This window comes from Psittacula echo (genome assembly GCF_963264785.1).
Source record: "Psittacula echo genome assembly, chromosome: 15".
NCBI lineage: Eukaryota > Metazoa > Chordata > Aves > Psittaciformes > Psittacidae > Psittacula > Psittacula echo.
Genome location: NC_137751.1, coordinates 2,052,579 through 2,068,070, shown reverse-complemented (window position 1 = coordinate 2,068,070; position 15,492 = coordinate 2,052,579). Strand labels below are relative to the sequence as shown.

Below are 15,492 nucleotides of genomic sequence, written 5' to 3'. Positions count from 1 at the left end.
GAAATCAGTTGTAGGTAATTATTTACTCACAAAATAATTTTTGTCTTCTCTTTCTTTTGACTTGCTAGGGTGGGTTTTATATACATATACATATATAGGGTATCTTCATGTACTGGTGTTAATTTTGATTGAAATTGTTAAAGTCACTTTTTTTAATCTAGTCAGTTCTTTTTGAGACCAAATTTTGTATCTCTAGTGTATGTCTTACACTTGGAAGCATACATGGGCTTAGTAGCACTAATATTTGGCTGTATTTTGACTAGCATCAGACTCAGAGAAGAATTAAGTGAATATAAATAAAGCTACTGTTCATAGGTCAGGTCATATGTTTCATAAAACCATGGGCCATATAAACTTTGTCACATCTTAACAAGATACGTATGCAACTGCTTGTGCAAGAGGGCTGCAGTGAGATAGAGATCTGTTAGCATGCAGAAGGTAGGAAAGCCGAGGAACTGCGTATGGACCGAATCAGGAGCGATTGTAAGTCAGTGTGGTTCTGCTGAGCCTTCTGATCCTGCACTTTGAAAACCTATAAACCATAATATTAATGTTGCATGACATCTATGCTCATATCGGAAAAGTAAAATCTGAGGGGTTGTTCATAGTTTTTCATCGCTGCTCGTGTAAATGGTGTGGTTGTGCAGTGGCTCTGCAGGTCTCTATATGGCTGTGCGTGCATGGAGATCTGAGAGTTGCATTCCTAAATTAAGTATATCCGCGAATATGTTTCCTCCACGCAGATGCATGCCTGCTTTCCTAACATTTGTGCCTTTGGTGTTTTTAAAACAAATCCAACACAGCTTGAACGTGTTGAGTTCTTCAGTGTGTAATTAGAGAATGACATTGTTTTGGAAGGCGGAAAAACCCTTCTGTTCCTCTGCAAGCTGGCATTATTTAACGTGAAGTTACTCATGCAACTTAAAGCCAAGGTGAAATTGTGAGTACCTCATCTGTATGCGTATAATAAACAACTATGCAATTAGGTAGGTGTTATAAATAGGATGTGGTGGAGATGCTCAGGCTACTCAGGTTTCCTAGATTTTATAGCAAGTCCCCAGCCGAGATTTGCTGCTCTCTAATTTTGCCGTTTGGGCTAACCAGCTGACGCCTAGTTGAAAAGAGTTATGTTCCTACAAGGCCACAGAAGCCTTAGTATTCAGTCTCCGTCTCCTTCGGATTGCGGAGAACTCTGTGTACCATCAGCAACTTCAATCCCACCCTTTAGGCCAACCCTCATCTATCAAGCCCGGGCTGAGAGAGAGCGAGAGGAAGCTCCCAGATAAACATACAGCAGCGCCTAAACTCCTAATCACTCTGGGCTTCCGCTTCCAGGCCCTATAATTAGAAGTCCTTCTTTTCCTTGTATTCCCAGTTGACGCAAATGCTTTTTGTGGCTTGGCACCTCATTTAGGGCGTGGGCTTAGTTTATGGCCAGGCCAGAGTCTGGTTTAGTCTTCTGATACTGCATAAATAGCTCTTAACCCACAGTCTACATCTGTACTAGTTTTTCCTTTTATGCATATGTTCTCTGTAGTTTTTAATGTTTCTATCCTGAAAGGGGCTTATTGTTTCCCCAACAGAATGCATGAAAAGTAGGAAGCTGTAAATAAGGGCAAATGTATCTCTCAGGTAAAACAAAGCTTAGGTAATTGATTTTTTTTCCATCTAGGGTATCTGTGCCTTTTAAACTGGATTTTAATCATCTCTGTGGATTCGAGAAACCACGCAGTAAACCAGTCATTAGTTTAACCTAGCTGCGCCCCTCATATTAGGGATAAGCAAAATCAGAATTGTGCACTGAGATACTTATTAAGTAATATCTGCTTTGCACATGAATTTCCACTGGGTTCTGTGTATGCAAGGCTCTCAATTGATTTCAGATGTTATCTGTTAAACAGGGATTAATGCCAGTTTGAAAAATAAGCAGGAAATCCTCGAGAATTATTCACTTTTCTTCTGTGATTATTCATACATCAAGTACATCATAAGAGAAAACATTTTGGACTGAACCTATGACAGCTTTAACCCATATTTCCGTCTGAACAGCTTTTGGGGGAAACTGTCACAAGGTCTTTTAGAAAGTTGAGTTGAAGTTTCCTGCACTGGAAAGTGAAAGTGAGGTGAGGACCAAGGCTCAAGTTGATGTTTCTCTGCTGGGATTCTGTGCTTCTATTGGGGGTTGCTCCTTTTGTTGCAGGGAGGTGGAGAAAGGAGCGAAATGGCTGGGCTGTTGTAATTGAAAACTGATTCTTCAGTGTGAAGTCACGAGAGCTGGAAGTTCCCACCCCCAGACCCAAGTCAGACCTTCTGAACCAGTAGTGATTTACTGGTCGAATAGCAGGAGTAAGATACTTCAAAATGCTGGTTTAGAAATAACACGCTCTTTCCCATCTGTGGTACAGTGCTTGGGACCTCTGTGTTGATCCAGGTTCTGTGAGTATGTATTTGTATTTCAGATGCAAGCAGGAGTATGAAAGGTCCTCCTTTACCTTGCTGAAATACAGTCACTAACAGAAGGAAGGGCCTGTTTTCCCTCGGCTTTCATCTAATAAAATGCATTGATTCCAAGCAGTGAGAGGCAGCAGGATTTTAGATTAGGCATGCAAAACTGCCAAATCAGATAGCTCCCAGCTTTCTGTTTTTAAGCCAATTCCCTTCCACCCGCAAATATATTATCTTTCACCTCTATACTCCTCCAAGTTAGCAAAACCAGATGAAAACCCCAGGCCCAAAAAACCCCAAACCCCCAAAACCCAAAGGCATCAGTATGGAACGAAAACCCATGTAAATCATATGGAACTGATCAGACGTGCCGATAGACAAGAGCATTTCACAGCTTCATTTGTTCAGGAATGGTGTGGATCATCAAAAGAACAAACAGCTAACACCGTACGCTTTCTGGGTTTGTGTGTGTTGGAGTGTGTGGTCCCAAAGCGAGCTGCCTACCAGTGCCCTGCTCCGACTGAGATTACAGACTTGGGAAAAGATCGTTGTAAGGAGAAGGGTGGAATTCTCTCCCGCCTGCGTACCGTGGGGTTTGCTGCACCGTCCGCAGCCACCTGCGTTTCCAGCCAATATTGGAAATGAGATCCTGGTTAGCTAAACAGCCGATGGATTTGATGGACAACGCAGCATGGTAATTCCTGTGTTTTCGCTGGCTCGGGATTATCACGTAGCTTTCTGGTTCCAGCTTCCAGGCAGATTTTTGGCTCATTTCAAGGGGTTTTTTTACGATCTTCATTGCCCTGTGCCATGTGGTGGGATACACATGAAGACCGCTGTGCTCAGATCTCTGGGTGCACTCAGCTCTGCGTATGTATTTATGAAAGACTTCTAGCACTTTGGGGGGGGAGAAAAAAACCCTGGTTTTCTGTGGCCGTCTGCTCACTTTTGAGAGGAGCTTGATGTGTTCATCTCTTCCAGCTTCCCCTTCTCCAAAGGTCCTTTCCATCTGGAATAAGAGAGCTCTAATGGACCAGAAGCACACTCAGCTTCTATATAAAGCTATCTAGTGCGTGAGGGGAGGCAAACATGGGAATGTAGAAAATACTCACTGTGTTGAATTAGAATCATTTGGAATATCCTCGCTCTGATAGTGGCAGCCTAATTCTAGCGCACAAACCCCTATTTGCTTCCAGCTTTCTTCGCTGGAAATGCTGTATATTATTGAGGACCGCACACTTCACTAGAAGGGAAGTCTATTTTGTGATGTTGCAGGACAGGATTAATGCAAATTGTGTTCATAATCCCACACTAAAGACTTGGCTGACTTGCACTTGAGCAACTTTAGCTGTATTTCCTATCAACACAGTCACTACAAATCAAGGAAATTGCCAGTTAAGCCAACATTAACATCCAGACCAACCTCAGCTCACATGCCTTACCGCCCAAACATAATACCCAAATGCACTCACGGATTTCTTAGCTCCATAACAAACTCTCTTTCATTTCTAACACTCAGGATCCGAGTAACAGCCTGTAACTGTAAAAGTATGTCTACTGGAGGGAATCTTGCTGAGGTCAGATTTAAGATTCTGCATTTGTGTGATTCCGAGGAAATGGATGTGTGCAGTGTGGGTGGCCTCGCGCTCTGGCCAAGCCCTACCAGCATCAGTGGTCAAGCTGAGAAGGAAACCTGTGTCAGTTTTGTCCCTAAATGCAGTTAGGGTTTCTCTCCAGTTTTGTACCTCTCTGCTGGTGGGCCTCAGAGTCTCGGAAGTATTTTCTTACCTTCCCAAGATCCTTATTTCAGAAGAGGTATGGTCAAGACAAACTGAGGCAATCATCTGTGCTCCCGTGATGTCTGCAGTGATGCAGCGTTACCGTGTTCGGAGGCTTCAGGGCTGTGCTTTTCCTCCCATGAGCTGAGGCCTGTGCTCACAAATCTGCTTCAGCTTCAGAGGAGGAGCAGGGGAGTGATGTTGGGCCCAGAAATTCAGGGCTTTGGCTGCTGAAATCCTTCTAATTGGGCTTGAGGGAAGGGGGATTCCAGGAGGGAGAACACTGAGGATGCCGATGTAGTGATGCTGTAATGGTGGTTCGGTGGAAGAGTTAATCTTCATTAAGAGAGTGTTTCCCTGCTGCTCAGTGCACACAGGGATTGATTTCTTCCAGGTTAATTCTGAAGTCTCTAAAGTGGCACATGCCAGGACTTCAGCGGTGACGTGCGAGAGCTCCCAGACTTGTGCCGTGTGTGTTTGTTTAGCAGCAGTGAGCACAAGAGGAAAAGATGAATTGTGGAGCAGTGTGTAAATACGCTGAGAAAGTGAACAGTCTCTTATGGCAGGTATAAGGTAATCATTTATCCTTTGAAATAGGTGTCCTGGAAGGTGCAGAGAACTGCGTTCTCTTCCTGAAGGATAAAAGATTTCAATTATGATTTATGTGGAGAATTAACAGCGGAGCTGTGTGGAAATTCCTGGTCTTCTTTAATGGAGGGTACCGTGGCAGTTGTTTAGAAGGCACTCCGGTGTAACTATTGAACTGCTAAAGCCACTTTGTACTTGACATTAATTAAATGTGGGAGGACAACTGTGGGTGATAATTTCTTAAATTTCATTGCTAAGCATGGTCATATGGACATTTTTATAGAGAAAAATAATTCTCATGTGTGTTTATTATAGTCCTAAATTCTGCCGTGATCCATACTTCCCTTGTATGTACAAAAATCCTTATTTTTTGTATAAAAACTTACAGCAAATTCACTTCAAATATGTTTGTAAATGTTTAAAAACTGGGTAATGGAGTGACACATAGTGGAAGAAAAAAGTAAATAGCATATATAAGTTACTGTGATTCTGCTGGTCTAATAAAATCATTTCAGTACATCCATCAGTGACCTGGTTTCAATGAAGTTAGTACCTAATTTAATATTTCACTGCAAGCTCTCAGCTCTGATTTGCTGCCTTTCAAGCAATAAATCAGATGGTTTCTTTCACATGCATATATAAGGAAGATGTTTCTTCAGGCTTGTTTTTGGTCTGGGTTGTTTTGGCTCTGTTCCGATAATGTCTCTTCTTCCAAAAATGAATACTGTGGAAACATCAATCTTTTTTATGCTGGCTCTTTCTCAGTGAAGAGCGTTTTGGGGTTTCGCTCTAACATTCATCACTTCAGTGCTTCATATTGGTCACACAAGTTCTCAACTTCACTTAGGATATTCCCTGATTTTTCAGTTGCCTTTCATAAATCTGCATTGTAATGTGTTAGTAGTAATACTGTTAATACGAGTTTGGTTGAAGTTCTGATTCATTTTTATGAAGTGAATCCCTTGCAATTCAGTAATATTCTGCAACTGTTTTCTTTTGTTTCCAGAAGACAAAGTGTAAGCCACGCTAGCTTTTTTAGATAGACATTCTTAAGCGTCTTCTTTTGCAGTGATTAATCTCTTATGCTTTTGTGTTTCTTTTTTCTTTTCTTTTTGTTTTACCCAGGGATGTTGCTGGTCACTACTGACACATTAGGCCATGATTTCCATGTTTTTCAAATACTGACACATCCTTGGTCATCATCACAAAGTGCCGTCCATCATTTGTATACACTTCACAGGGGAGAGACTGAAGCCAAAGTAAGTTAAACTATTTGCTGAAGAATAATCCCCAGACACCTTATACATTTCGTGTATGTTGGCACTTTAATGTTTGTTTCAGCACACAAAGAGCCTTTCTTATGTTGTAGCCACAGAAAGGATAAAAGCACAGCGTTTAACCTGGGCAATAATAAATTCTTGCCCTTTACAATGAGGTGCTGTCAGATTTATTCAGATATGACACTAGCTCCAAAGAGCCCAGATTATTAGCTGTGTTTGTACTTAACCTTTTCTCATGTAACATGTTAAACATTTGTCTGGTGCCCGTGAAGCAACTGTCAGGGTTTGCTTGACTTTGGTGGTAAAACCAAAGATGGACAATTAGAGAGTTAAAAGGAAGAGTTAATCAAAAGACCGTGATTAACTTCTGTCTACACTTTAGCCAAGTGGGTGAACCCACTGGAGGCTGTAGTGATGCGTACTTACCTTTCCAGTTTAAAAATCCCACTCTTAAACATGGAAGACTAAATCAGGCTATTGGCAGAGGGTGAAAAAGTCTGAAATGGTATTTTACATAATGCTCAGTAAACTGATTTACTGGTCAAGTGGATAAAAGAGAGAGATGACATTTGCTGAGCCTCAGTGTGGTAGAAGCAGCGCAGCATGTTATGCTTGAAGCCTTCACTGCAGTGCTCTTAGGCATCAGGAGAGCCTCACCTTTGCAGCATCGAGGAACTGTTGGAGAACCTGTTTTAAATACATAAATAAAAATGTCACCACAGGGTAAGAAATGAGTATTGCACTTGCTGATGCAGTTACACACTGGAAGCACAGGCTTGTGACAGGCTGGCACATTTAAACTAGTGTGACAGAGAGAAGCCTCAGGCACTGTGGTTATGACCCTGACACTGGAAGCTTGGATTATTGTGGTACAGTGACTATAGTTCCTTCAAGCTGGTTTTTTTTCCCTATGGGTTGTGCAGTTTCCCATACGGTTTTTGCCTTGCCTTTGTAACAAGTACAATCTGAAAACTTTATTTCATGTAGTAGTGGTTGAGAATGTTTCAATCTATGTGAATTTAAATTACTGGTAGTTTAAATATGCTGAAGCTTTGCTGCTACTACTCTGGAACAGTGTAATTGCTATTATAGTCAGTGGTTTATTATAGGAAGGAATAACCAATCTGGAAAGTGAGAGGAAATAAGGAAAAATTGTCCATGTGGGATATGGTACTGATAAATAATTTTTATCCATAATATAGAGGTCATTGAGATCTATGTGTATACATATACTCTGTCATTTGAGCATGTACTATAATGTGTTTAATGCTTTAGAGTTATTTTTGTTCTACTTTCATACAAAAAGTGGGAAATGTCTTGTAATCAGTATTGAAACCCAAAGCATAGGACTCCAGTCACTCGGAACAAAGATGTTCTTCTGGTTTTTACAGCTGATAAATTTGTTTTTAAGGCATACATTGGAAACCAACCATAACATGGCTTAGAGAATGAACCTTTCTTGGTACATGTTTTTGGGGGATATAATATTAGCATCTCTGTGAAAGCATTGCATTAAAATCCTCAGAATCAACATAGTAAAGATTTTTCCCAGTTTGCCACATAGCTTTCATTTGGGATGGGAACAGTGTAGCTTTTGGGGCAGTATAAAGTAGGGAAAATTCTAACCAGTCTGAGGCACATTGATGGATTTCACAACTCTCTTGATAATTAAACTATCCAGCAACAGGATTGCATTGGTACCTGTGATGCTCAGTTCACATCTGTGATTTAAGATCTTTACATAATCTGATTGGGTTTACTTTTTCTTTTGGAATAACAGTGCTTGTAGTTGTTTAGTGAGAAGGGGAGGATGTGGCGCTGTTCTGTTCTATAAATGTCATGTATGAGTAGCATTAGACAAGACTTTTGGAGACTGTTCAGTATAAATTCCCTGTGAAGGTATTCTGAGGCACACACTGGGAGCCTCTGTACCTCCTGTCTTGGTTAGAACAGTATTTGCACATTTGCAACCAGACTTTTTCTGTTTCCCCCCCGCCTGGGTTTAAAGCTAACTGTGAATGAAGGCCAATGGTCTTAAAGGTCACCTTCTGTACTGGAGCTATAAAAAGTTCTAATTTGTGTTGATGGACATGAGTGATTATCAATGTCAAAATTTGTTTAGCTAGAATCCATTATAAATTGTTTCAACATCCTCATTATGGCCTTGTTATATGTGCTACATTAATGTCCATACTGAAATCATCTGCTTTTGTACGTGAGATTCTGGCCAATGGAGCTTTGCCACACGTTCCCCAAAATATCCTCATGTCCCATGCGTGATTTTTCTTCTCTTCCCTTGTGATCCATCAGTGTGTTCTGGTGTTATAAGGCCGTTTAGTCCATGGACAAAGAACTGGTACATTGGTAATGTCTATAAAAGTTGCCTGTACTTGTCTGAATGGCTTTGTCTAAGCTGTGGGACACATAGAATTTCCCTGTCAGGGATCAGTGCTTCTGCATGAATTGACTGTACATGGAATACTCTGTAAGGCCGATTTTTCCAAGGAATATTGGATATGCAGTGTATGCTTTGTGTAATAATACATGGCATACCACTTTCACTCTGAGAGCAGAAATCTGGGAGCCGTATATATTGGTGTTCCAAATGGACAGGTATATTGTGTGTTACACGTTTGAATTGTAATTTCACCCAGTTTAGAATATCAGCCCTGGGATGTCCCCTCTTGCAGGGCTGCACAGTCCCCAGTTCTCCCTTTTATGTTGTGTTTAGTGGTTGAAGGGCAGAGCACTAGCTTGGATTTTCACATCTGTCTCCTAAGAGGAGGTGACAGGAAGTCCCCTCTGTCATTCACACCTTAAGTGGATTAAATTGCACACTTAATGTATATTAAAGAAGAAGAAGCAAGTGTTGTCATTTAATAATGGTGTTTTCTGATTGATTTGTTGCAATCGAGCAGTGTCTCTTAACTCACCCCCATGTCTCCCTCCTGAGTCAGATGTTTTAGCTGTGTGGTTACTTTGACAAAACTAAAGACTATATCTTTCATTTTTCTAAATTCCTGATAAATTCTGGTTTGGGGTTGAGAAATTTTAGTCTAAAAGACCATTTCTGCCTTTTCCTGACCATTTCTGAAATACAAAGCCTGGGTGTACAGAGATCTCCAGGGCTTTTGTCTCCTTTCATCAGAATCTTGCCCTTAGCCAAAGCAGAATTCATGCTAAGCATTTGCAATGGGTTGGCCACTCCAACCAGGCAGTGTTGCTGAAACCATACCATTAATGAATGGGATAAAACAGAGACTTCCTATTTTAGTTTTAAGAAAAGTGAAAATGGATTTAATCCAGAGCGTTGTGTTTGCATTGGTAATCCATCCCAATGGCTATGCTTGCGCTGTTTGTGATTTTCTGCCCGATGATGGAAAAAGGGATGGAACTGTTACAGATTCCTCCACAAAGATAAGCTTTCCCTGCACCAAAATGTTGCTCACAGCAGATTGTACCAGTATTCTGGTCACAGGCACTTTCTGACCAGCTGATGGTCACTGTACCCTGGAGTGGTGTCCAAAGGCATTTGCTAGCCATCTTTCAAGTAGTTTTGTTGTTGATCTTAGGGCTTGTCTGCCATGCCAGTCCATGTGGTGTTGGCTTCATGATGCTGAAGAGATGTAGGTACTGTGCTTGGTAAGGTAGTGGGTATTTTAAGCTTCCATTCCCCTTGACACACAACTAAGGATAGGTAGTGGTATTGTCCCTGACTGTTCACAGCTAGTCTTCATAACATGGTTTCCCTTTTCTCTTCCTGCACACTTTGAACCATAAAACAGCGTTACTGAGTTCTAAAGTATTGTTATTGCAAATCTGCATTGTATTTGCTGACTTTGAGCAGCAAGGATAGGAAGAAGCCTCTGTGCTGACTAAAACATTGAGTCAGGCCTGTGAAGATCACTCAGTTCCTGTTCAAAGCCACCGACTTCTTTGTATGACTCAGGTGAGGATGGGGTGATGGAAAGTGGACCTCTGCCTCATATGGGAATTGCAAGGACAATGGCCATGAAAGAATGTGAAGTGCACAGATACTTCATTGGTTCGAGTGATGCAAGTCCCAAGGTCACTATATTCCAAGTTACTTTTCTGCAAACACGGACAAAAGTCACGGTTTCAGTTACATTGGATTAATATCTTTTAGTCTTTAAGTACCACTTATGCTTTAGGATGTTTTTACCTAAGAGAACACAAACCCGTGTGTTTGCTGCGCTGTGTTACATCGTGAAGGTTCATTGCAAGTGCTGGTTGTATTTAACCATACAGAGGGAGAACTGAAGCTCTCCATGCTTGCACAATTCAGCTGCAAAGGGGAAAAATGTGCATGTGTATTTGGTGCACATTTTGGCTAAGGGTACATTTCCTTGTCCTACAGCTCTTGCAGTGTGATTCAACACTTCCTGCACTCATTTTTTTCACCCAAGAGCATTGAGGAAGGTTTTCAATGAAGGTATAGCATGTTCTGAACTGAGGAAGCTCATTTACTTGCAGGTGGAAGTCAGGCTGTCACTCGAGGAGCCTCCCTCTTTGATCTGAAATTGTAAACAGAAAAAACCAAAATCCCTGAAAACAGAATTATCTCAACCTAGAACAAATAAACGCAATGATAGCATCAGTGGGCTGCTGGCCAGGGCCCTCTGTCATCTTTTATGCTGTCAGACTTCTGTTATTCTGACTCTCAGACTGGTGCTGTAGCTGCAGCCAGCGCAGGTAAACAGAGGGAATGATAAACACATTCCAGCAGGGACTGCTGCAGAACACGTGCAATTTTACACTTTCCTCGGGAAAGCATGGATGTTTTGTGATGTGATTTCACAGGGACTGTTCAAGGTTGTGTCATGAACCGTGTCCAGGTAGTGAAACACTGGAAGCGTTTATGAACATGGGATGTAGACCTCTGTGGTTAATGGAAGTTTCTTCCTATCCTTGACATAGTTATGTAGTTGCAATTACTGAAATAGTCTCTGGAAGAGAGACTTTCTGATGTCTGGAAAGAACCTGGGGACAGTCTTGTCATAATAAAGATAGATTTAGGGAAGTTGATCAGTCTTTGATGGAAGCAGACAATAAGAGACTGCTGCAATTAAAAGTAGCTTAACTATCTTGAGGAGACAGAGCTGTACACAGAGTGGCATCTGCAATTTCAGTTATTAAAGGAAAGCAGCTACGCTGGCTGAAGGACCCTACCTGAGTGCCTCACAATGGCCAGATTCTGCTGTCGTTTCTGTACAAAACTGAAATCAGTTTTGACGACTCAGGGAGACAGCGTTGGGCCTGTGTGGCTCTGATAAATCCTATTGTGCAGTCCATGATTGTATTATTTTTTCATCTGTTTTTTACTACATCATTTTCTTAATTTTCCCAACCAAAAAAAATTCAAATGCAGACCAGTTCTGTAATTTATTTTGACCCTTGCCTCCTCAGTCCTGCTGCTCCTTCTCATTGTTTAATGATATTGGGGTTTTATTTCTGCCATCTCCCTGCAGAGCATGATTAAATACTTAAGTCATGTCCTTCAAATGGTGTGTTTTCTCTGTGACATTGCATAGTGTGCCTGAAACTGGGATAAGTTCCTATTGCAGTAGTGCCAGTCGTGCTTTATTATTGTTTCACTTCACTATGGAAGTTTAGTTGAATGCAGTGAAATGCACAAAAATGTACAAATTGTACTTGGCATAAGTTACCACAATGGGAAAAAGGATCCTAGGGAAAAAAGAGCACCAGGAAGATCAAAATGTGCTTTAATATTTATGTCTTATAATTACTGTGAAAACACCTGGTTCAGTATTGTGAGCTTTGTTTTCTAACTATTCCATTATGCACATACATCAGGAGCGGATTTGCCTGGGGAGGTGCGTGATAGCCCAGCAAGGTCCTTCTCCTTAAGAACATAAGTGATAGTATACATTTAAGCACTGTGCAGCAAGTTAGTACAATATTAACTTTTAGAAGCCCTGAAATACAGAGGCTGGGTATGGGCTGTCAGTCATTCCCAAGAGTGGTGGCAAACAAGGTCACTGCCTGTCCTGGGTGATGACTTGTGTCATCAGCCTTTCCTCTGATGGGCCCTTTTTCATCCACTGCTTTTGAAATAAGTTTTCTCTATGCTGCTTTGCTTCTGTTTTGTTTTCTTTTGGTTATGGCTTGATTTTTTAAAAGCCTATTTTGTGAATGTGTTCTAATTATACCATGTTTCAATATGGAGGAGTTGTGGGGATAAGGGAAGAATTATGGCATGAACTCCCCTCCCTAAAGCAAATGAATGTATGTCAGCTGTGAAACCTTCGGATCAGATGCTTTCCTCCGGGTTTTCAGAATATCAGAAGTCATTGTTTGATCTGTACAAGCTTCAGTAAAGCTGAAGACACACGCCATGTCCTGGTAGGACTCTGGGTATTAAATGATGCTACTGTCTCACTCAGGTCAGACCCTGAACATGGCAGCTAAATTTTCATTCAGATTTGTGAAGGGTTTTCATCACAGGGTTCGCAGCCCAGCCTGTTAGGAGAGTGGGAGTTAAAAAGAAGCAGAAGAGCAGAGTCATTGAAGGAAAGCAGACTGGAAAGGAGTTACAGAGGTCTGAAGTGAATGCTTTGGTGGAAAGGGTTGGAAGAAACAAATGGTGAAGGTGAGGGAAATGGCAAAGCTGAAGGAAGCTGCATGGTGGAGGTCTCATTGTGTAATGCAAGCGTATTTAAAGACTTCTTTCTTAGCATCTGTAAAGAAAACCCTTCTCAGACTGCTGTTTCCTTTCCATCAAAGTCCTGGATGATTTCTTTCCAAGTCATGCTAAAGCCTCCCAGAATATCTGGAACATTGTTGAATTGTCTCTGCTAGGAAAACAGTCATCTTGTCCATGACTCTGAAAATAGGATTGAGAGTTTCGTAAGGGTACTGGTTATTTTTTCCCCAACAGAGTCATCATTAATACAGAGAAGAGTCCATAACAGGCAGTAATATAAGAGGAGCTTCATGTCTGGGCAGCCAGAAGCCCTTTTGGGTTTGACAAGTAAGATTTGGATTTGTGGAGGAAGCTGAATAGTCTATAAAATATGGACAAACCTCCTGTATGATGGGAGTCACAGAATACCTGGTTTAGACATGGGCAAACGAGAGGATGTGTGCTGTTACCCTTACAAAGTGCTGTGGTTGTCCTAAGTGCGTTCCTTTGGGCCAGAAAAGCCTGTGGTGCTTTCTAATGAGGACTTTGAGTATCCAGGGATTTCACTGAGACTTTTGGATATGAGAAATGTAGCTTGAAGCTTAAGAAACGGAACTGCTCACAAACCAGGGGCATGAAATGAGAATGGAGATAGGAGAAAGCGCTGATGTTCCCACAGAAGTATTTAGTATTGCAGTTTAAATTATCGTAAGGGTTCCCAAGTTAAGCAAAATCCCAGGTCTATAATTCCCTTTACTGGCCCAGGCAGAAGAGGATAGATAAAACTTTGATATACAGATGTGAGTATTAAATCTGATGTTGACCTTGAGCTATAGAATAAACTTTGCATCGTGAGAGATCTGCTGTACTTTGTAGTTTATTAACATATATCTGTAAACAGTATGGGGTCTTGATTGATCTTTGGTATCTAAACATTACATCATAATTAACAACAACTCCAGAAATATATTATAAATACATGAAATAATAGTACATTAACCTAAAGGACAGCAATAAATTGCAACGCTTAGCATAAACTTGAAAACCACTAATGAGCCACTGTGCAGTTTGTTTATACAATACGCAGTCAAGAACTCTGTGTAATGTACAGTAACAGCGTGGTGGAGAACAGCAAGGCTGATGTGATTAATTGATGTCTGTTATTTTTCGTGGACACACACAGCTGATTTTTGGAAGTCATTTCCAGACTGCTGTGCCAAGCATCCTCTTTTCAGCCTGGTTCACAGCTTTCTTCCAGGGCTACTGGAATGTTGCAGACTCCTTTGCCTTGCACAGATGGATTTGTGCTGGTTTGATTCATGCCCTTGTATGAAATTGGAAATATTCTCTGAATTACCTCCTTGGACTCTCTGTGGTTCTGCTGCTCATTGCTCATCTGGGAAAGGCCAGTGTTCAAGGCCAGGTTGGAACGGGGCTTTGAGCAACCTGGGAGGAAGTGTTCCTGCACATGGCAGGGGGTTGGAACCGGATGATCTTAAGGTCCTTTCCAATCCATATAGAAATGTCATCGAATTCTGTGATTCTAAGTCAAGGCCACTTTTGAGACTGGTAGGAGATAGGTGGAATCACTGCATGTGTCACGGTGGTTTCCACAATACTTTTTGTTGCTGCCGACTAGGGTTTCATAACTGTATTCTTATAAATCCTAATTCATTTCACACTCGTCTGTCAACACTTTCTTTCTTGTTATTACTGAGTCTTAAAAATCTGTTTGTTCTTTGTCTCTGTGGTTTCAGCCATATTTTCAGTAGTCATGACCATGACACCCACTCTGACTGCAGCGAGTGTTCCTGATCGGTATTTTAAAGAGAGGGGTTTGGATTACGTTGTTCCAAGCGTTCTTCCTGAAGATCAGGAATACTTTTTTCTGTGTCATGTTTACATTGGGAAAAAACATCCTGTCATGATTGTTTCCCACTTTCTTGGCTTGTGTCATCCTATGCCAGGGCTGTTGTATGTGTTTTCTAAAACAACATAAAATCGTAAGGATGCATACTGACAACTGAGTGTTCATGTAGAAACACACACGTCTGTTAGGCAGTAGGGAGATATGGTTTTTTTTTTTCTCTGTCATCTCATAGAAACATCCTCTAAAAGTTCTCTACCAAATAACATAAGGTAAGAGAGGGTATGTGACAGATGTGAGTGAAAGCAGTGATTTAAAGAGTTTGGCTGTGAAATCAGCTGAAGGGCAGGAGGAAGAGATTGAAGAGGCACAGGCAGCCTGAGCCTGTCCTTCAAATACAGCCCAAATTGGTCAGTTCACAGGGAGAACTGTGTCCCTAGACTGAAGTCCCTTCTAGAGCTGCACTTGTGCAAGGAGCATGAACCAGCTGAACAAGACAGGTAAAACTATGTTGGAGTTACAGACTGAGTGAGCAGAACAGTGGAGAAGAAGGAGGAGAAAAGCTGTTTTCTTGAGGCTGGGACGGATAGATGCTCTTAGAAATCAGGAAGGGAATTTAAAGCTGGATCTAAAACAAATACCAAATATTCGGAAAGAGAGATGTGTCCAGAGGGGCCACATGTCACTACAGGCACAGCCCTCCTTTGCATTGTTAGAAATTAGAAAACAGGGCCTTGGATGGGATTGGAGTGGTAATCCAACAGCCTTAATGATTTTATTATATTGGGGCTCTTTCTGTTGTAACTGAGAATGGCAGTTTGTATTGAGTTCTTAGGTTTGATTTTGACCAGGAGAAATTGCCTCTTTAAA

At 41.3% G+C, this 15,492-nt stretch overlaps 1 protein-coding gene across 4 annotated transcripts in view; it reads left to right on the top strand.

The window, feature by feature from the left end:
- The window catches only part of BCAS3 (BCAS3 microtubule associated cell migration factor), a 363,502-nt gene that overhangs the window by 101,835 nt on the left and 246,175 nt on the right, over positions 1-15,492 (top strand). For all 4 annotated transcript variants that reach the window (XM_080629980.1, XM_080629979.1, XM_080629982.1 and 1 more), the window contains one exon: positions 5,937-6,070. In XM_080629980.1, coding sequence (XP_080486106.1) covers positions 5,937-6,070 — 134 coding nt within the window. The remainder of the gene's footprint in view (positions 1-5,936; positions 6,071-15,492) is intronic.